Raw genomic sequence first — 17699 nt, 5'->3', positions numbered from 1 at the left:
TTCACTTTATCATGGATGGGCCTGCCTTTGCTGCTATTTTGGGTTTTTGCATCACCCAGCTGAGTGACAAAAAGCTCCTTTCATGGTAAACCAGCTATTTTAAATTATTATTCCATATTAGAACCCCCTTGGTTTCCTTAAAAGGTCTCAAAAACATAACTTTTTCTAATTGGATTCATGATGTAATCAAGCAGTAGTTTCCAAACAATGGGAACTTTGAGATGGTTGTTGCAACGTCAATTGTTTCCCTTCATGAGCATTCCGAGGGTGTCGGCCAGACGCCGCAGAGTGCCGATTATTTGTCTCCTTATCAGCGACGATGACAGAACAGGAAGTCACACTGGTGTTTCCCGTTTTTGAGTGGGACGGGGGGGGTTGCAAGTGATAAATGCTGTACAGTACTGACCCTCAAGCAGGCGCGCATTTTGTTGCATTTTATACACGTCTATCAAAAAGATTTCCTCAACTGATGTATGTGATTTGAGCGTGTGCATTTGTGCAAACGTTGACTATTGACTGACTCTTGCAGGTGCAGCGTCGCCTTGAGCAATCAAAGCCTCGCTCGCTGGGGTTTAATTGCAACCATGGCGTCGCTCGGCGACGTTGCAGAGGGCGGAGCCAACGAGGAGTTCAGTGACATCATCAAGTCGCGATCGGGTAGGTTCATTTTTGGGGAAAATCAGTTTTGCAAATGAGTAATACACAATTCTCAGTGTTGGCAGGTTTTCAGTAATTATCTTCTAACACGTGTAATGTATTTTGAAACATTCCCTTTTCGGGGTCTTTAAAGAGTTAGTAAAGTTCGGTTTTGGAGGCATAACTGGAGATACTTGTTGGAAAAGTCACCTAAATGTGATCAAACGAGATTGGTGAGATTCCATTAAAAAAGGCACTTCCATTTGATCACTTCCTTCTTGGGTTATTTCAAACTAGAGTGAAGGAATTCATCAAATGTCGCCGTCATGCCGCACAATTTCAAAAAACGTAATCACTCTTATTAGTCAAATGTAACGCTTTTTTGAATGTGCATATGTTTACGACACACTTCTCTTTTAATGTTATTTTTCCTCTAATATCCCTTTTTTGGATGACTGTAATGGGAGAAAAAGTTTCAAGTAAAAAGAGTGGGCTGAGAAATCTTGCATGATCTCAGCATTGCCATGAATGTCGATGGTTCCAACGCTGCGACTCATCTGTCATGTATGGCGGAATTCTGCCATCTGCAAAATCACAACTTTTTAGTAAATCTAAAAAAAAACCCGTCAATTTGCTTAAATTCAAGTTGGTATTATAATCACTAACGTCAACAAAATACTGCCCAAAAATCAGTGATTGCAATGTGATTGCATCCTCCGCCCAAATCTTTTTCAAATATCTTTGAGCCATGCAGTGAATGAAATAATGAGCTGACTAAGCATAGGCAGAATAAATCAACACACAAACTTACTTCCACGGCGAATCACTTCTTTATGCAGTGACAAAACAGGCTTATGCCAATGTATCAAACCTGTTTTCAATAGTTATTGTCTGTAAAAAAAATATCCAGAATTTCAATCTTGAGGCAACATAATTATGCACGGCTTCTGCAGAGTAGGCTAATTTCTAAATGGGACGTGGGACAGACCAATAGTATTGATGGACTCATTCATTCACAGCCATTTTCACTGAAGCTATCCCCTTCATTCCCGGCTGGTTTACTGGATTTTGACCCACATAATATTGTGATCTATTGCTATAAAAACATGCCAAAAAAGGAAAAAACATTTCTATCTTTTTCCGTTTTGCAGCAATTAGCATTAGAATATAGCTGAGTGTCATCATTATTCACAAATCTATTTAGAGCTGTAAGTAAATTAGCTTTTTTTTCAACATGGCCCTGGTTCATCTCTTTTGCTCTTCTGCCACCTGCTGGCCGTTTTTGTAATCACTACCGTTCTTTGCAGCTGAGAGGCTGCATCAAAGCCTTCTGTATGCTCTAGCTTAAAAACAAACACTTATAAATATGTCTTTGAGACACTTTAAAAAAAAAAGGACATATTTGTACGTTTTTGGGAGCATTAATATGAAATTGACCATATTTGGAGATACAGCGGCAGTATGTAGTTTTACTGTTCTTTGTAAAGTCACCATTTCAACAAAAAAGAAGTATATTTTCGCAACTTTCTCGCCCCAGCTAGCTCTGTGCTAGTTTTACTTTCCTATCCGATCACCCTGCCTCGCTGATTCCACGCCAGGAATTCCGCTGTGCCGTCGCAGTTTGTAATTTACGTTTGTGTCCAGACCACAATGGCTCCTCGCTCGCAAAGACTCAGGTTTCCTAGCAACACCGCCCCCCTCCCAAAGTAATGTTTTCTTTAATGGCATAGTGGGGGGGAATTTGGCATGTAGCTTAGTTACTGACCCAAAAACACATGGAGCAAATACAGGAAAGGTTTTACTATCCTGCAGGTCTCATAATGTGTGTGTGTGTGTGTGTGTGTGTGTGTGAGTGTGAGAGGGGATTACATGAAGTCAGTCATAGGAAACGGCTTTAAAGCACAGTGCATGCGGGCCTCGTGTACCATGTAAAAGCTTTTTAAACTTACTCACACAAACTTTGAGGTTGATGCTGAGAAAGGCGCGTGTGTGGAGGGCAGGTGGGACGGATGTTTTCGCAGCTGAGACGAGCCCCTTTAAGAAAACATTAACCCACTTGTTACTGCCGCTCACCGTGTAGCCCCACTATATGTAATCACACGCTTCGAGAGTCACACCACCATTACTGATTGACAGAATGTCGTCTTTGGTCGTGCTCTTCTTCAGACCAGCCCTTTCTTTAATTTTGATGGACAGTTTTTAACATGCCGTGTGTGTATAGTGGAGGTCAGCAGGCTACATTCCGGCTATACATACTTATGTAAACAAATGTCTGTCGGGTGTCACGGAAGAGGGGTGTGGTGGTGGGGGGACTCTATATATTTCCAGCATGTCAACTTGTTATTCAGTCCCACAATGCATCAGGCGTTGAGAGCTAAATGTTGGGTTGGCGCAGACGAAGGAGGAGGGTGGGTCCCCTTCAGAGCTTTTGGCCCTGTTCCACTACTTCCACGTGGAGGTTGATTGTCATCCAGCTAACTATACACTATTGCGGGGGATGCTCACATTATTAAAAGTCAAAAGAAAATAAACAATAGAATAGAAAAATAATCTAATTGTAGTACAGTAAAACAATAAACTGACTGGCTTCTTTCCCACTTTTTGAAATAACGCCAGTGTGGAAATGAGCTGATGTCAGCCATGCTAGTTAGCTTGGTAGCAAGTCTAATTGAATTAAAACAAATCTAATTGTAGAAGGCTACAGTATAGCACTAAACTGACTAGCTTCTTTCCCACTTTTTTAAATAGCATCAGTGTGGAAATTAACTGATGTTAGTCATGCTAGTTAGCTCGGTAGCAAGTCTATAATACAATTGAATTCAAACAAATCTAATTATAGTAGGCTATAGTATAGCACTAAACTGACGAGCTTATTTCCCACTTTTTTAAATAACATCAGTGTGGAACTTAACTGATGTTAGCCATGCTAGTAGCTCGTTAGCAAGACATGCTAACTCTCATAACTCGTTGGAAATATTCAAGACAGTTATGTCAACTCTACCTTGAATATTTCGACGATTGATGGCTGGTGCGGTGCTAAATAATTACGCAATGGTTGGATTGAGCATTTATGGATGAATAATTCTTGGCGAGTCAGGCTGAAGGATGACATAATTGAAAGGCGTGTCAGATGCTACATTAGTGTAGCAACAGAGCTCACCAATTCCCAATACTCCACAGTCCACATATGACATTAATTAAAATAATGCACCATACGGTCAACGTTTTTGTATCAAACCTTACCACAGCTATTTTTATATCCCAATACGATATACCCATACATTGAAATATTGCACAGCAACTGGCAGTGCAGCAAGTCAGAAACCGAAATGGTTGAATCAGTTCAGACAAGTTAATTCTGTCCATTGTGGATGATTGTCTGAACTCTACATTTTACAGTTCAGGTGTGGTCTTTGTCAAATGTTCAGGGAATGGAAACCACATTATTACCAATTGTTTTATTGGTTCTCAAACCCTTGGACATTATTGAAGTATTTTCTTTTTGTCTATCTAAAGACGCATGGATTTGTTTTGGAAGAATAAAAAGCTGACAAAAATGTCTGCGAAAAGTATTTGACAGACACATTCCTGCCCTGAACTGACTCTTTGGGCTTGAACAGGGTACATACAGTTTGCCACATGGCACAGCATTTGAACCCCGCCCCTGTCTGATTGACCCACTCGGCTCATTCCAGAGGGAAGACAAATGTGAGAGGTCAAATATCGCCCTCGCACTCAGAATTGGACTTTCTCTCTCCTGTCGTTGCTGGTGACTTGTGTGTTGTTCCCGCACAGCTTGGCCTCTGTTCATGATGATCTCTTGCGAACGTACGTCTTTGGCCATCTGCTTGCACTTTTGGGTGTGACGTGAAACAACGAGGACGCTGAAAAACGGGATTGTCGCCAAATGGAGGGTGTGGCGTCAAGTTTTCTGATGTGTGTGTGTGTGTGTGTGTGTGTGTGTGTGTGGTATGCCCTTTCGCCGCGACAGTTTGACTTGCTTGTTTGTTAATAACTGGATGAAATATTGAAACCTTCTGCAGTGACACTTGCCACCTGATCGTCAGGGTTGTACAGTTGTTGATGGGTGCGTGCGAGCGAACAAAACAACATTGTGTTCATGGCAGCCACAGACTTGTTTTTGTTACGGCTTGTAAGTTTTCATTTTCAGTGTGTTGACACTTTAATCATTTGAGTGTCAAGAATTACTTGACAGAAATAATGTATGGATATTATGAGATAGGCTGTCTCGCACAATTTACTTAATTGATTCGTATTTATTTTTATTATGGGCCACATCACCGTTGGCCCGAGGGGGCTAATAACTGTAAAACCACATAATTATATAATTGCTAGAAATGTAACCCTAGGCCAAAAGTCAAAATTTGGTATGTACCTTGGTTTTAAGGTCATGGTTTGCTTCCCATTGAACACAGAATGTGTCCAGCGTGTGGTCAGGGGCGTCACTTTAGCATGAATGCTTTAGAGTGCCTCATAGTCACGGTGTGAAAAAAACTAGTGATAACTTGGTGGGATATTCCAGCCATTCAGAGTTTTTAAGCGGATATATTGTATTTTTGAAGCTCATATGATGTGGTTGTGTGAAGGCACTGGAAAGATTCTAGACGAAATAGCATCCAGATTGTATCATTGGTATTTAATTAACAGCTGTTAAAGTCTGCATTTTTATCAGTATGTGTGTAACCCCACTCTGTTTAAAGTGGAAGTCAATATATGTGACCTCACTAGTCTAAACATGACATTCTGATTAATATTCCTTTTGTGGAATATGAGTTAAGCAGCAAAATCCAGCCGTTTTTATGCATCGCAGGGGGCGGCCATTTTGCCACTTGCTGTCGACTGAAGATGACATCAACGTTGCTCACGTCTCAGGCGATGACCAATCACAGTTCACCTGTTTTCTGAAGATGAGCTGTGATTGGTTGTTACTTGAAACCTGAGCAACATTGATGTCATCTTCAGTTCGACAGCAAGTGGCAAAATGGCCGCCGCCTAAGATGGATATAAACGGCTGGATTTTGTTGCTTAACTCATATTCCACTAACGCAATATCAACCAGAATACCATATTTAGACTAGTGGGGCTGCATAGAACATATTGTAACCATTTTATGGGGGGGGGTTTGACTTCCCCTTTAACTCATTCACTGCCATTGACGGTTATAGACATCAAAATTCATTTGAACTATTTCCATTAGTTTAACCCCCCCCCCCCCACACACACACACTTTTGTTAACAACAGGATGAAAACCTTGATTTTTTTTATTGTACATTTAGAACAGATAAAAAAATATGATTAATTGTGAGTTAACTAGTGAAATCATGCAATTAATTACGATTACAAATTTTAATTGCCTGACGCCCCTAATTCTTAATAATCTTTTCTATAAAAAAGTAATTATTTTTAAATTTTTTAATAATCTTTTCTATTTAAAAAAATATATTAATTATTATTTTTTAATTTTTAATAATCTTTTCTTTAAAAAATATTTAAATTAGGGGTGTCCGGCTATAACATTTTTTTAATCATGACATCATCGTGGATGACTTCTCTAGTTAACTCACGATTAATCACAAATTTTATATCTGTTCTAAATGTACAATAAAAAAAAAATTCTCTAGGTTTTCATACTTATGTTAACAAAAGTGGAAAAAAAATGTTAAACTTGTAGAAATAAAGTGAATGTTTGACATCTATAGCCGTCAATGGCAGTGAATGAGTTAAGTGATCATAGTAGGATAGAATGATGGAGATTTTGGAAGCCTCTTCCTGCCAGCATGACTAATTCAGTCCAGAGGAAATTCCCTCTTTTGTCTCTAGGCTTCTTCGTCCACTGTCCTTCCCCACTTTCAGTCCTCCTTAGCTGGGATCACAGCGCATACTTGTTTCTTTCTTTAGAAAGATGTCGACTCACTTCAGCGCACTGGTTTTCCTCATCTACTTCCTCCCTCTCGAGGAAAGGAAGAGAGAAAACAAAACATAGGAAAAATTAACTTCCCTTGCCTTCTTTTTCACTCTCACTGTGGGGATTGTTTGTTCAGTTGCCTCTCTGGACAAATGATTTTGCACCACAAGGGTTCTCAACTTCAGAAACGTCTTCATTTTGCATTGTTCCTGTTAATATAGTGTTTATGATTGATGTGGTGTCCCGGATGCGCAGAGCATGTTGGGACCAGGTCTCTTGGGGGGTCATGGTTTCTTTACCGATCTTTACACGACTTACTTTTCTCACCCACCCCGGGTGTGTGGGCCGGCGGATGTGTGCGATGTCACAGCAGCTGAGGCGACCTAGCACCTGAACTCAAAGGACCTTTTAGTGAAAAAAAAACAAAAAACCTCACACACCTCCTACTTCCTCTTTTGCTTTGTATTGTCGTTCCGTCTCTTGCCCCGTTGTCTTCATTTTGTGCATTTGTTTGTTTCTTTCTTCACCGTCCCGAGATGAATTTAAGTAAGTGGACGTCATGGAGAAAGCGCAACTTTTTCAAGAGGAAACGAAAGTCTGAAATAACGCTTGTTGTTGGTAAGTGCAAGGCTAAAAGGGAGCTCTTTACCCACTTTAATCTGATGTACTGATGAGCGTTTGAAGTAAAAATTAGTCTGCTTGACACGGCTAACTTAATCAAGTTTTCCAAAATGCTTTAACTCAAGACACAAATAAAAAAATTGGATGCTCCCCCACCCAATGCACATGCAAAAAAACATTACAAAACAGTCTGCTGTGCTTAAACAGATGGCGAAGAACACAAAAAAAAAAATAGCATTTTATGCTACAAGCTTGAATAATAAACATCTTATTCGCTAAATCGTTGAATTTTGCAGTGATTATTTTTCCACATGGATTGTTACATTAGACTGGTGTAGCAATAAGGAAAGCGCGTGAAATAGACAGATTGTCCAAAGTTCGGGATTATTTCGCACGTAATAAACAAATCAAAAGTGAAATGTGCATATTTATAACGGGTTAAGTTGCACAACTGCAAGTCTATAGTAAAGTTGACATTGCTAACTAATATAGCATATCAATGCTAGTTCAAACAAATTGTTAACACCTCCACCGACGCCGCCAGGCCTCTTTCAATCGCTTTATTGTCACATATTCACACGCGTCCTGCAGCCTGCTGCAACCGTTGCTGAGTCACTCAACTCGGAGTAGATAATGATTTAGCCAGGTAATAGCCAACCAAGCCCACTTCTCATTTCCTTTAGTCAGACATCCCTCAACAAGCCAAGCCCTGCCTTTTTGTAGTCACAGATACTACAGTACTATCAAATGTGAGGGTGGCGACCTCAAGTGAGAAAAATGACATCACATGCAAATAGTTTGATATTTATTATATGCATGACGTTTTAAAATGCTAAAATGCTACTTTGCTGATTTTGTTCATCACCAGGGTGGACAGGAACGTACCCCTTTGATAAACTAGGGCTAACTGACTGTACCATAATGGCTTATTTTTTGCATGCGATGTAAAAAAAAAAAAAAATCATATGATTTGGACAGCTTGTGACTTGTGAAGTTTGGCCACTCCACAGCCAAGGTAGCATTTTTCAAGGTTAGCGCCTGTGTTGTCTCTCTGAATGTTTAAATCTGTCATTGCATGCCGGGGTGGCTCTGAACACTGACTTTATCTGTCTTCAACCCCCCCCCCCCCAAACCTCAACCCGCCGTTCCACCATGCATTATGATTCCCCCACTCCCTGTCTGCTCTGTCCTGTCGTGCCTCCGCTCTCTCTCACTGTTGCTGCTGCATTCTTCTAGTCCTTCACTCACTGCCTGGTTAAGAAAGAGCAGCAGGCAGAGGAGGAGCACCGGAATGTTGACATTTCTTTGAGTAGCAATTCTATACTCAAATTAGATTTTTATGCTTTTTCAAACGCAGTTCGGTGACAGAAACAGTACTGGAAACTTTCAACTGTCTTTCACAGGCCGTCATTTTTGTTTGGAAAATCTTTATCCACTTGATTTTGAACTATCGAACCATCTGGGTTCGAATCGCCTTTGGAACATCAGTGTGACACATTTGCATGCTCTCGCTGTGTTTCAATGTGTTGAATGGGCTGGCTTCCTCCCACATTCCCAAAATTTACGCTAGGTTCATTGGAGACTCACATTTGTCCACAAGGTTGAACTGTCCAAGGTGTACCCCAGGCAGCATTTTTTTTTTTTAATCTACAAGTTTAAGTCAATCATCTGCTCAAAACATTCCATTCATATCTAAGGTTGTAAACAATTGCTTCATTGACTGTCTTGACAATGTCTCGTGTTGCATGTCTGATTCTTCAAACAAAAGTGAATGAGGAAGTAAGCTATCAAGAGGACGTACAGTATTAGGCTTATTTGAATGATGATTTTGTTGGCCAATGGAGATGACGTAATATTTTGAAATATGTTATTGTTGGTTTTTAGCGACATGCTTTTCACATTTTGTGCACGAGCACACGAGAGTTCCATTTTGTTAAATGGTTTGTCAGTGGAGGCGACTTATGACCTAACTATTGCGTTAGCATAGCACGTTCCAACTGCAAATTTGGATTATGTGGTGTATCACAAGGTTCGGTACTCTGCCCACAGATTTTTTAAATTTTTTTTTATACAAATGTTTTCTGTAATTATGACTTACGTCCTGTGTTAGTGTAGTTTAGTGATAGACCACGGTGCGTTCGGATTTATGAATTTTATGTTGCTGAGTTTGTAATTTTTCAATCTCCTGATTAGATTTTTATGCTTTTTTCAAACGCAGTTCGATGACAGAAACAGTACTGGAAACATTCAACTGTTTTTCACAGTCCGTCATAGATGATGACGAAGAATTGTTCCGACCCTAGAAATTCTCAACTCTTGGAGAGCAAAAGCCGTGTCAACAAGGCTCGGCTTCGGCTGGGACAAGCTGAGGCAAGTCATCACTGGTGGGGAGGAGGGAGGAATGCTTTTGGGAATGATGAGAATTCTGTGCATTCTTCCCATCCTACACACAGGCAAAGGGAGAGTTCATCTCTGCCGTGGTTGTTTTGTGAGAGCGCTTTTGTTTCCAGGAGGAGTTAGTTTAGTGACGCACAATGAGCAGATGACTTGAAAGCCTGCCGTTGTGTTGACTGTTGACTGTGAAGGTGAAGTTCATCCTAGTAAGTTGCTGGATCATAATCAGACTCAAATCCTACCTTAAAAACAATGATACCTACTAAAATCTGCATGTCTTGGAGATCATCGCAGCTTGTTGGCCCGTGATCAGATATTATGGTTAATGGGTTAACTGAGATCATTGGACGGCAGGATTTTGTTAAACCCTCGATTAGGACAATCACTGGGGTGGAACCATGTGAACCTAGGAAGCGTGGCCTGCCTTGTTAAATTGCTGTGTTTGTTCGCCCATGTTTACAATGTAATGTTGCCATGGAAACCAGCGGGGTTTGTTTAATTTCCACCTCAGCTCTCCCTGCCCTGAGCTCATGAGATTTGTCCACCTGTGAAATAGTTAATCGTGTGTGTGTTTCTAGTTGACTGTTTTAGGGTTCCTGTATGATGTTTCTTGGTCAGTTTTGCTCAAGGTTGAGTCCCCCACACTCGCAATCCTCTCCGGGATGGATTATGTAACGTCCTAGCTTGGAAACAAAATGAGAACTGACTAGCAGCAGTGGGACCAATATAATAGCTATTATTACTGAGTTCTGTTCCTACGTTGGTGACATTGCGAAAATTCGTCCCTAGATCGGAACCTACACTAGCACAGCAGTAAAGTCATAACTAATTTATCTTTATTGTCATTGTGGTTACTTGTTTTTTAAATCAAGCCATGTTATTGGTTTAAACCAACTGACCACCTTCCTGATTTATTGACAGACCCATTATTTTTTATTTATTTAAATAAAGACCATAATAATAAATAAATATAAATAAATAATATAATAAATAAATAATAATAATAAATAAATAAATAAAGGCTGAATCTTATTGGCTGCTTATTTTCCCAGTGGCACTTATGCTATCACAAAACCGCCATAAATCCTGATGGTGTTATTGACGTAAAAACTTTCTGCTCGTGTCACATGCACAACTAAAAAGTTCACTTCTAAGCGTAAACGCAGCATTCTGTGTGTACATACAGTAAACCGAGGACACGTGTGTGCCCAGTGAGCCGTGGGATTACACCGCCTCGATGCAATCTCTACTTCCTGTTTAGCCTTCAGAGGATCGCAGAGACTCGAAAATGTGCATTGGCAGCACGTAGTGATGATCATGTCAATCACAACTGGGCTTTTTTCAACAAATTAACATATGCCTATATCTTTCTTAAGTCGTATTAGATCACGTTCACACCTTTTGTTGAACCCACATTTATCGTGGGAAAATACGTTACAGACCCACCTGCCACCATATGAAACACATTTTTAAAATAGTTTTACCCTTCCACATGCACTTTTAAACTAAGTAAAACACAAGAAAAATCTTAATGCTAACATGTAAATGTGAAATGCTATACAGTAGATGGGAATTAGCATTTTGCGGTCATTATAAACCTTGATAACTGCACACGTGCAGCAACACATACAGACAACATGCCAAAACGTGGTTGTGCTACTTGCCTGTCTGCTGTAAAAATCCTTGAAAAAAATGATCACAGCGGGAACGATGAACCACAAAATAGCAGGAGTTTGCTGTCCTGTGTTTTCTTGTGCATCTCATTCATGTCCATTCATTATCTCGATCCTGTATCCTCATACAGAAGGCTTTGGTGCAGCCTCTGGAGTACAGAGAATGGGTGAAGCAATGGTAGTAATTACAAAAATGGCCAGCAGGTGGCAGGAGAGTATAAGAGATCAGCCAGGGCCATGTTGCAACAAGCTCTTTTTGTCAGTGTTTTCAACAGGTTTGTGAATAATGATGACTTAGCTTTATTCTATGGATAGAAATATACTTTTTTTCTGATGAAATTAGAGACTCTAATCTGTCTTTTGGTAGGTTCCATGTTTTTATAGCAATAGAACACAATATTCTGTTGGCCTTGCAAAAGCAGTCAGAATCCAATAAAACAGCTGGGAGCGAAGGGGGTTGCTTCAGTGAAAATGCCTGGGAGTTAATGAGTTAAGGTAGCTAAATATTCAAAGTGGCTATTTAGTTAGGGGTCTGGGTAATTTGTGGAATTGTGAGTTAACTGGCGAGTCTTGATGGTTCAAACTCTCTAATGTTCTGTGACTTATGAGGCGTATTTTGTTTTAATTTTTCTGGGAATGTGCATATTTAATATAGTTTTATGAGGATTTGGTATTACAAGATGTCACTTGGTCGTTTATTTTTTTCCCTGCTATTTGTCGCTGTGTTTTAGGATCCGAAATTTTAACCTTTTTGGATAGGCTATTACTTAAGTGAATGGGGGAAAAAAATAGAGCATTTAAGGTCGCCACAGTCACATTTCCACTTTCCACCTTTTATTGAATTGGACAAACAATCAAATACAAAATGAAAACACTTCGACAAGGTCAATCTGCTGACGTCACATAGAAAAATCAAGCAACATAATTATTTTATTTAATTTTTTGACCTTTTTGTACTAAATCATGTTGAGCAGTGAACACCTACCACTGCCCACTGAAGAGAATTGCCCCTCGGCTATTTTAGCTCTGCCTGTTTATATTTTCTGAGTTGTATAAGTGTCTGGCTAAGTGGTGTTGTATGTTATTTACAGGGTTGTCTTAAGCACTTGTTTGACCATACACACAGTATGTAAGCAGTCATAAGTAAAGTGACTTAAGAGGACACACTTGAATGTTGTTTATATACATTGCCCATGGGAAGGTTTCCACTACCTTGATCTTTCCAGCTGTTTGACATTCCTGTGCTACGGCGGTCTAGACTCGGGCACATATGAATTGGTGTTATTGTGCTGTGAGGGCGGCAAGGTAAAGGCCCCAGGAGACTTGTGCCAACCCATCCCCCCCCCCCCCCCCAGGGGCCTCAGAGGCCTGCCACAGGGAGCTGATAAGGCTTTCAAGTCAAGGGAAATGCCGATAATGTGTTGAGAGCACAGCTGCACCGGACTGCGATACCTGCATTGACATTATTGATGGCATCTATCAGTTAATTAGGCAGCCTGTGAGTCAGACTCCATTGTTGTCACGCTGCTCGTTTCCTGTTTTATTTCCAGAGATGGCAAAAGTAGCTGTACTTAAGTAGGAATTAGAAGATAGAAAAGCACTGATTCAACAACAACAAAAAAAAACACTAAAAGGCAATTAACTCATTCACGCAGCCATTTTCACTGAAGCAACCCCCTTCCCCCCCGGCTGTTTTACTGGATTTTGGCTGATTTTGCAAGGTCCACATAATATTCTGTTCTATTGCTATAAACACATTGATCCTACCAAAAGAGAGATTAGAGTCTCTATTTCATCAGGAAAAAAAAGTATATTTGTATCTGTTTACGTTTTGCAGCAATTAGCATTAGAATATAGCTAAGTTTCATAATTATTCAAAGACCTGTTCAAAACACTGGAGAAAAGAGGTTGTTACAACATGGCCTTGGCTGATCTCTTATACTCTGTTGCCATCTCCTGGCCGTTTTTTTGTAATAACCATCATTGCTTTAAGTGACTTCTTCATGTCAGCTGTATCAAAGCCTTCTGTATTCTCTAGCATTAAAAAAAAACGTTTACATACGTTTTGGGGAGTGCAGGACAGGGTATTAAAAAACGTAGTTATACGTTTTTGGGTTTGAATGAGTTAATGGTAACCTTTAAGATGATTTTTGTAATGCTGTAATATGTGAATAAATCAGTTATTAGACTTAAGTCGTAACGTTAAGAGAATTAAGTCATAATTGCACGTGAATAAACTACAATACAAAAATAATTGTAATGTTATAATAATATAACCACAGTTCGATGAGAATAAAATCAAAATTGTATGAGAATAAACTTGATATGGTACAAGAATGAACATTTCCGTAACATTATGACTTTTGTTTTTTTTTCTTTATCAGTGTGCCCCTAATACTCCTCTCTAATTATGTTGTCTTTGATAGTAAAAGAAAAAAAAAAGCACTCATATTAAAGTAAAAGTAAAAGTTAGGATGTTAAGTTGAAGCCAACATACATTTCCCTGATATCCATCCAGCCTCTACATGGTATGTTATTATTTTTATAGCCAGCCAGCAAGCGGCCACATGGACACAAAGAAGCAGACAACTGCGGGGTCCGGTGATCATAACCTCTGACCTTTTGTTCGGTTCAGGGTGTTTTTACGCAGCGGCCTGTGTCCTTACAGTGGCACTTAACCACACACATAACACAGACTTTTTTGTTGCTTCGTCTCCGCCTCCTCTTTGAAAGGCTTTTTTTTCACATATACAACTTAATTAACTTTTTTTAAATTCTGGAAACACGACATGAATTGTGCATGGGAAGGATTCACTTAAACTGAAGTAAAAGCATAAAAAAGGTACTTTCGATGATTTTCCAATGGAGAATTTAGTAGTTATTAGCCACTAATAGCAATTTGGACTTCTTGGACAGCTTAATGTGCCCTTTAATTCCAGGCTGGAGCTTTTATGGCTTGAAATTAATTAGCAACCAGCAGATGTGGTTATCATCATAATTAAGACTAATGTGAAGTGAACTAAAAAAGCCAGTTTTTTTTTCTTTTCTTGCCCACAGATGAACATGACTTGGTGCAGAAGAAAACGTTCACCAAGTGGATAAATGCACAGTTCTCAAAGGTAACAATTTGACCGTGATACTTTTATTTTATTTCTTGTTTACTCAACAAAAAAACAAGTTAGCTGCTGTAATTTGGGTTATTTTATATACAATGTGATTTCATTTTCATGCTCATTAGTCTCTACCCAGCATCAACTGTATAATTATGTTTCACATAGAGAGCTGTTTACAATAATCTTTGCCTATTGGACATGTTACATTGTGTAAGTATACAAAACACAAACTCAATGAATAACAATACTTTAATAATAAGTTTAAATCAGGGGTGTCAAAATAAGTGTGTTAAGTGTGAGTTAATTTAAAGTTCCTTTAACGGCACAAATTTTTTTAACACGATTAATGACAGCCCCGTACTTGAAAAGCCTACTGTGGGAATTCCAGTCGCAGACACGACCATGTCAAAATTTAGCAGTAATACATTTAATAATAATGCAAATATTTGTGGACGCTGGGGTTAAATTGTATTTTACTATTATAAAAATGTGCAGAATTTCACAAATCACTTCATGTTAAAGATTAGATAGCTCTTAATATAAAAAGGAAAATGCACTGAGCAGTCGTCAATGTCTTAGAAATGCAATAATGCCATCTAGTGGCAGAAAAATAACCAACACAAATCAATACCACACATTTGTTTTTTACAGGGCACTACATCTTTTTAATTTCAACTAAATTTTAGTTTTTAATTATTATGAAATTACTGCATCAATGACTTAAAATATGCAGCCATATTTCTATTAGTTTAACATTTTTTTCCACTTTTATGTTAACAAGAGTATGAAAACTTAGAATTTTTTATTTATTGTGCATTTAGAACAGATAGAAAATTTGAGATTAATCGTGAGTCAACTCTTGAAGTCATGCAATTAATTACGATTCAAAAATGTAATCGCCCTAGTTTAAATACATTGAAATAAGTACTGCGTTAATTTTGACATTAGAAAGCCATTAAAATAACCTAAATGTCATTGTTTGACATGGAAATTTGATGGCTTTTCCTAAAATGACCCTCAAATCTACAAAAAATGAAAATATTATAAATAGCATTATTTTGTATGAGTGCTACAAAGTGTTTTAACAGGGGCTGTTGCATGTGTGTATTCAGTTTTTACCAGTGTCTATAAAACAAAAATAATAAACGCTAGGGGTGTGCCAAAAAATCGATTCTCATTTAGTACGATTCAGAATCGATTTTAAATGCCCCCAAATCGATTTCATTTAAATTTTAAATTGTATTTATTTAGATCTTTTCTTTCTTCCTATTCTTGTTTCCTTTTTTACTTCAATTTATATTTTAGACTTGTAATGTGTTTTCTATCAATCAATCAATCAGAGTAAAGAAGTGGATGTTTTGCTGCGTGTCATCCAAACAGGAGGCTAAAACGGCCATCAAGGACATGTTCGCTGACTTGAGGGATGGGAGGAAGCTGCTGGACCTGCTGGAGGGCCTCACTGGCCACGTCCTGGTCAGTTACATTACACGAGTGTTTAACAAACTCGATCAATTTTTTTTTTTTCATGTAGCATTATGATATACGCATTGTCTATTATTTTCCGCTTTTTATCCTTCCATTATATATCCTGCTTTGGTCCCTACAGCTGCAGAAATTGCCATTCAATCCGCGCTTAATATGCTTAATCCCTTCGTGCTAGAATAACAATAAATCTGCAATTCTGTCAGTCAGTGTAGCGCCTTATAAAAGATTTACAGCTGCTTGCAATTTAGCCTGGCATTCTTTCCATAAATTCTCAAAGGAAAGCATTGATTCTCCTATCAAGTAAGTCGCTCACATTGTACATTCAACTACTTTGCCGTGAGTGGTTGCACTTCACAATGCCTATTAACTGAATATCCCATTTGCCGTCATTTCCTCTGAATTTATACGCGATTCTTCCAAGATTCTTGCGCTATTGTGCTCAAATCAATAATCCTTAATTGTGCTGTGATTCTTATTCTTCAGACCAAAGAGCGAGGCTCCACCAGAGTACACGCGCTCAACAACGTCAACAAAGTGCTTCAAGTTCTGCATCAGAACAATGTGAGTGAGTGTGCTGCTTTTTTGTTTTTGTCACCAGGTGGGTGAAGGTCGGAAAGTGTTTGCGGGGTTTTAATCGCACGGATCGCCTCTGTTTTGGTAAACATGACATTAGACAGGACACGCTGGTCTCATTCAAAGCAGGAAAAGACCCAAATTGATATGAAATGTCTTCCTTTCCTGTCTGTGTGTGACCTTGCAAGTTTCCCCGTTGCAGTTTGTTTGAGACATATAAGGACACGGAGCGAGAGATGCAAGCCAAGCGGAAGAATGAGGCTAATTGGAAGCAGAAATGGGGTGAAAGGTGGACTCTGCGGTAGAGCGAGGTGTCACCAAGCTAAACACATGACCTCACGCGGCCCGTGCTTTGGCTTGATCCTGTCCAAATAAGTCAAACATGGTCTTGCTATAGCTTCTGTGGTGGTGCCTTGAGTTGGATTTTTCCGGGACCATGTTCACACTTCCGCATCGTAAATCATCTTTACCCAATAAATGTAAATGTCATGAATCCGTTCCTTGTGGGAGCAGAATAATACAGGCATATAGATACACACAAAGAAGACACAACTGCTCAGAAAGATGCGGTAATATTAGTTGTTTTTTTGCGGAGGATAAAGAATGTACACCTGTGACTATTATTTTGCCTCTCTACATGTGCTGCGGCACAGTTTGTGTTATAATATCTGTTGCCGAAATGGTTATAAGTACTACTGCAACGGCAATGCTAGTTTTTTTTAGCTTGTCAGTGGCGTTTTGCATTGTGTGTTAGCATTAAGGTAGTAGACTCAGATAAAGTTACATTAGTTGTTTTTTTGTAGCGGATAAAGAATGTACACCCTGTGACTATTATTTTGCCTCTCTACATGTGCTGCGGCACAGTTTGTGTTATAATATCTGTTGCCGAAATGGTTATAAGTACTACTGCAATGGCAATGCTAGTTTTTTTTAGCTTGTCAGTGGCGTTTTGCATTGTGTGTTAGCATTAAGGTAGTAGACTCAGATAAAGTTACATTAGTTGTTTTTTTGTAGCGGATAAAGAATGTACACCCTGTGACTATTATTTTGCCTCTCTACATGTGCTGCGGCACAGTTTGTGTTATAATATCTGTTGCCGAAATGGTTATAAGTACTACTGCAATGGCAATGCTAGTTTTTTTTAGCTTGTCAGTGGCGTTTTGCATTGTGTGTTAGCATTAAGGTAGTAGACTCAGATAAAGTTACATTAGTTGTTTTTTTTGCAGCGGATAAAGAATATACACCTGTGACTATTATGTTGCCTCTCTACATGTGCT

General features: G+C 39.1%; 1 protein-coding gene across 5 annotated transcripts in view; it reads left to right on the top strand.

Annotated features, from left to right (window-relative positions):
• Positions 1–17699, top strand: part of utrn (utrophin) — a 160033-nt gene that overhangs the window by 1627 nt on the left and 140707 nt on the right. For 4 of the 5 annotated variants that reach the window (XM_077551970.1, XM_077551973.1, XM_077551972.1 and 1 more), the window contains exons 1-4: positions 7081–7181; positions 14309–14370; positions 15745–15837; positions 16333–16410. In XM_077551970.1, the coding sequence (XP_077408096.1) occupies positions 7100–7181; positions 14309–14370; positions 15745–15837; positions 16333–16410 (315 nt within the window). In that variant the 5' untranslated portion in view covers positions 7081–7099. Of the gene's footprint in view, positions 1–529; positions 658–7080; positions 7182–14308; positions 14371–15744; positions 15838–16332; positions 16411–17699 lie in introns of those variants that run through there. The other variant, XM_077551971.1, reaches the window with a different exon arrangement.

The sequence above is a fragment of the Vanacampus margaritifer genome, chromosome 19 (assembly GCF_051991255.1).
Source record: "Vanacampus margaritifer isolate UIUO_Vmar chromosome 19, RoL_Vmar_1.0, whole genome shotgun sequence".
Taxonomy (NCBI): Eukaryota; Metazoa; Chordata; class Actinopteri; order Syngnathiformes; family Syngnathidae; genus Vanacampus; species Vanacampus margaritifer.
Note: the sequence above shows the minus strand (reverse complement) of the source record. Positions and strands in the feature narration are given on the sequence as shown.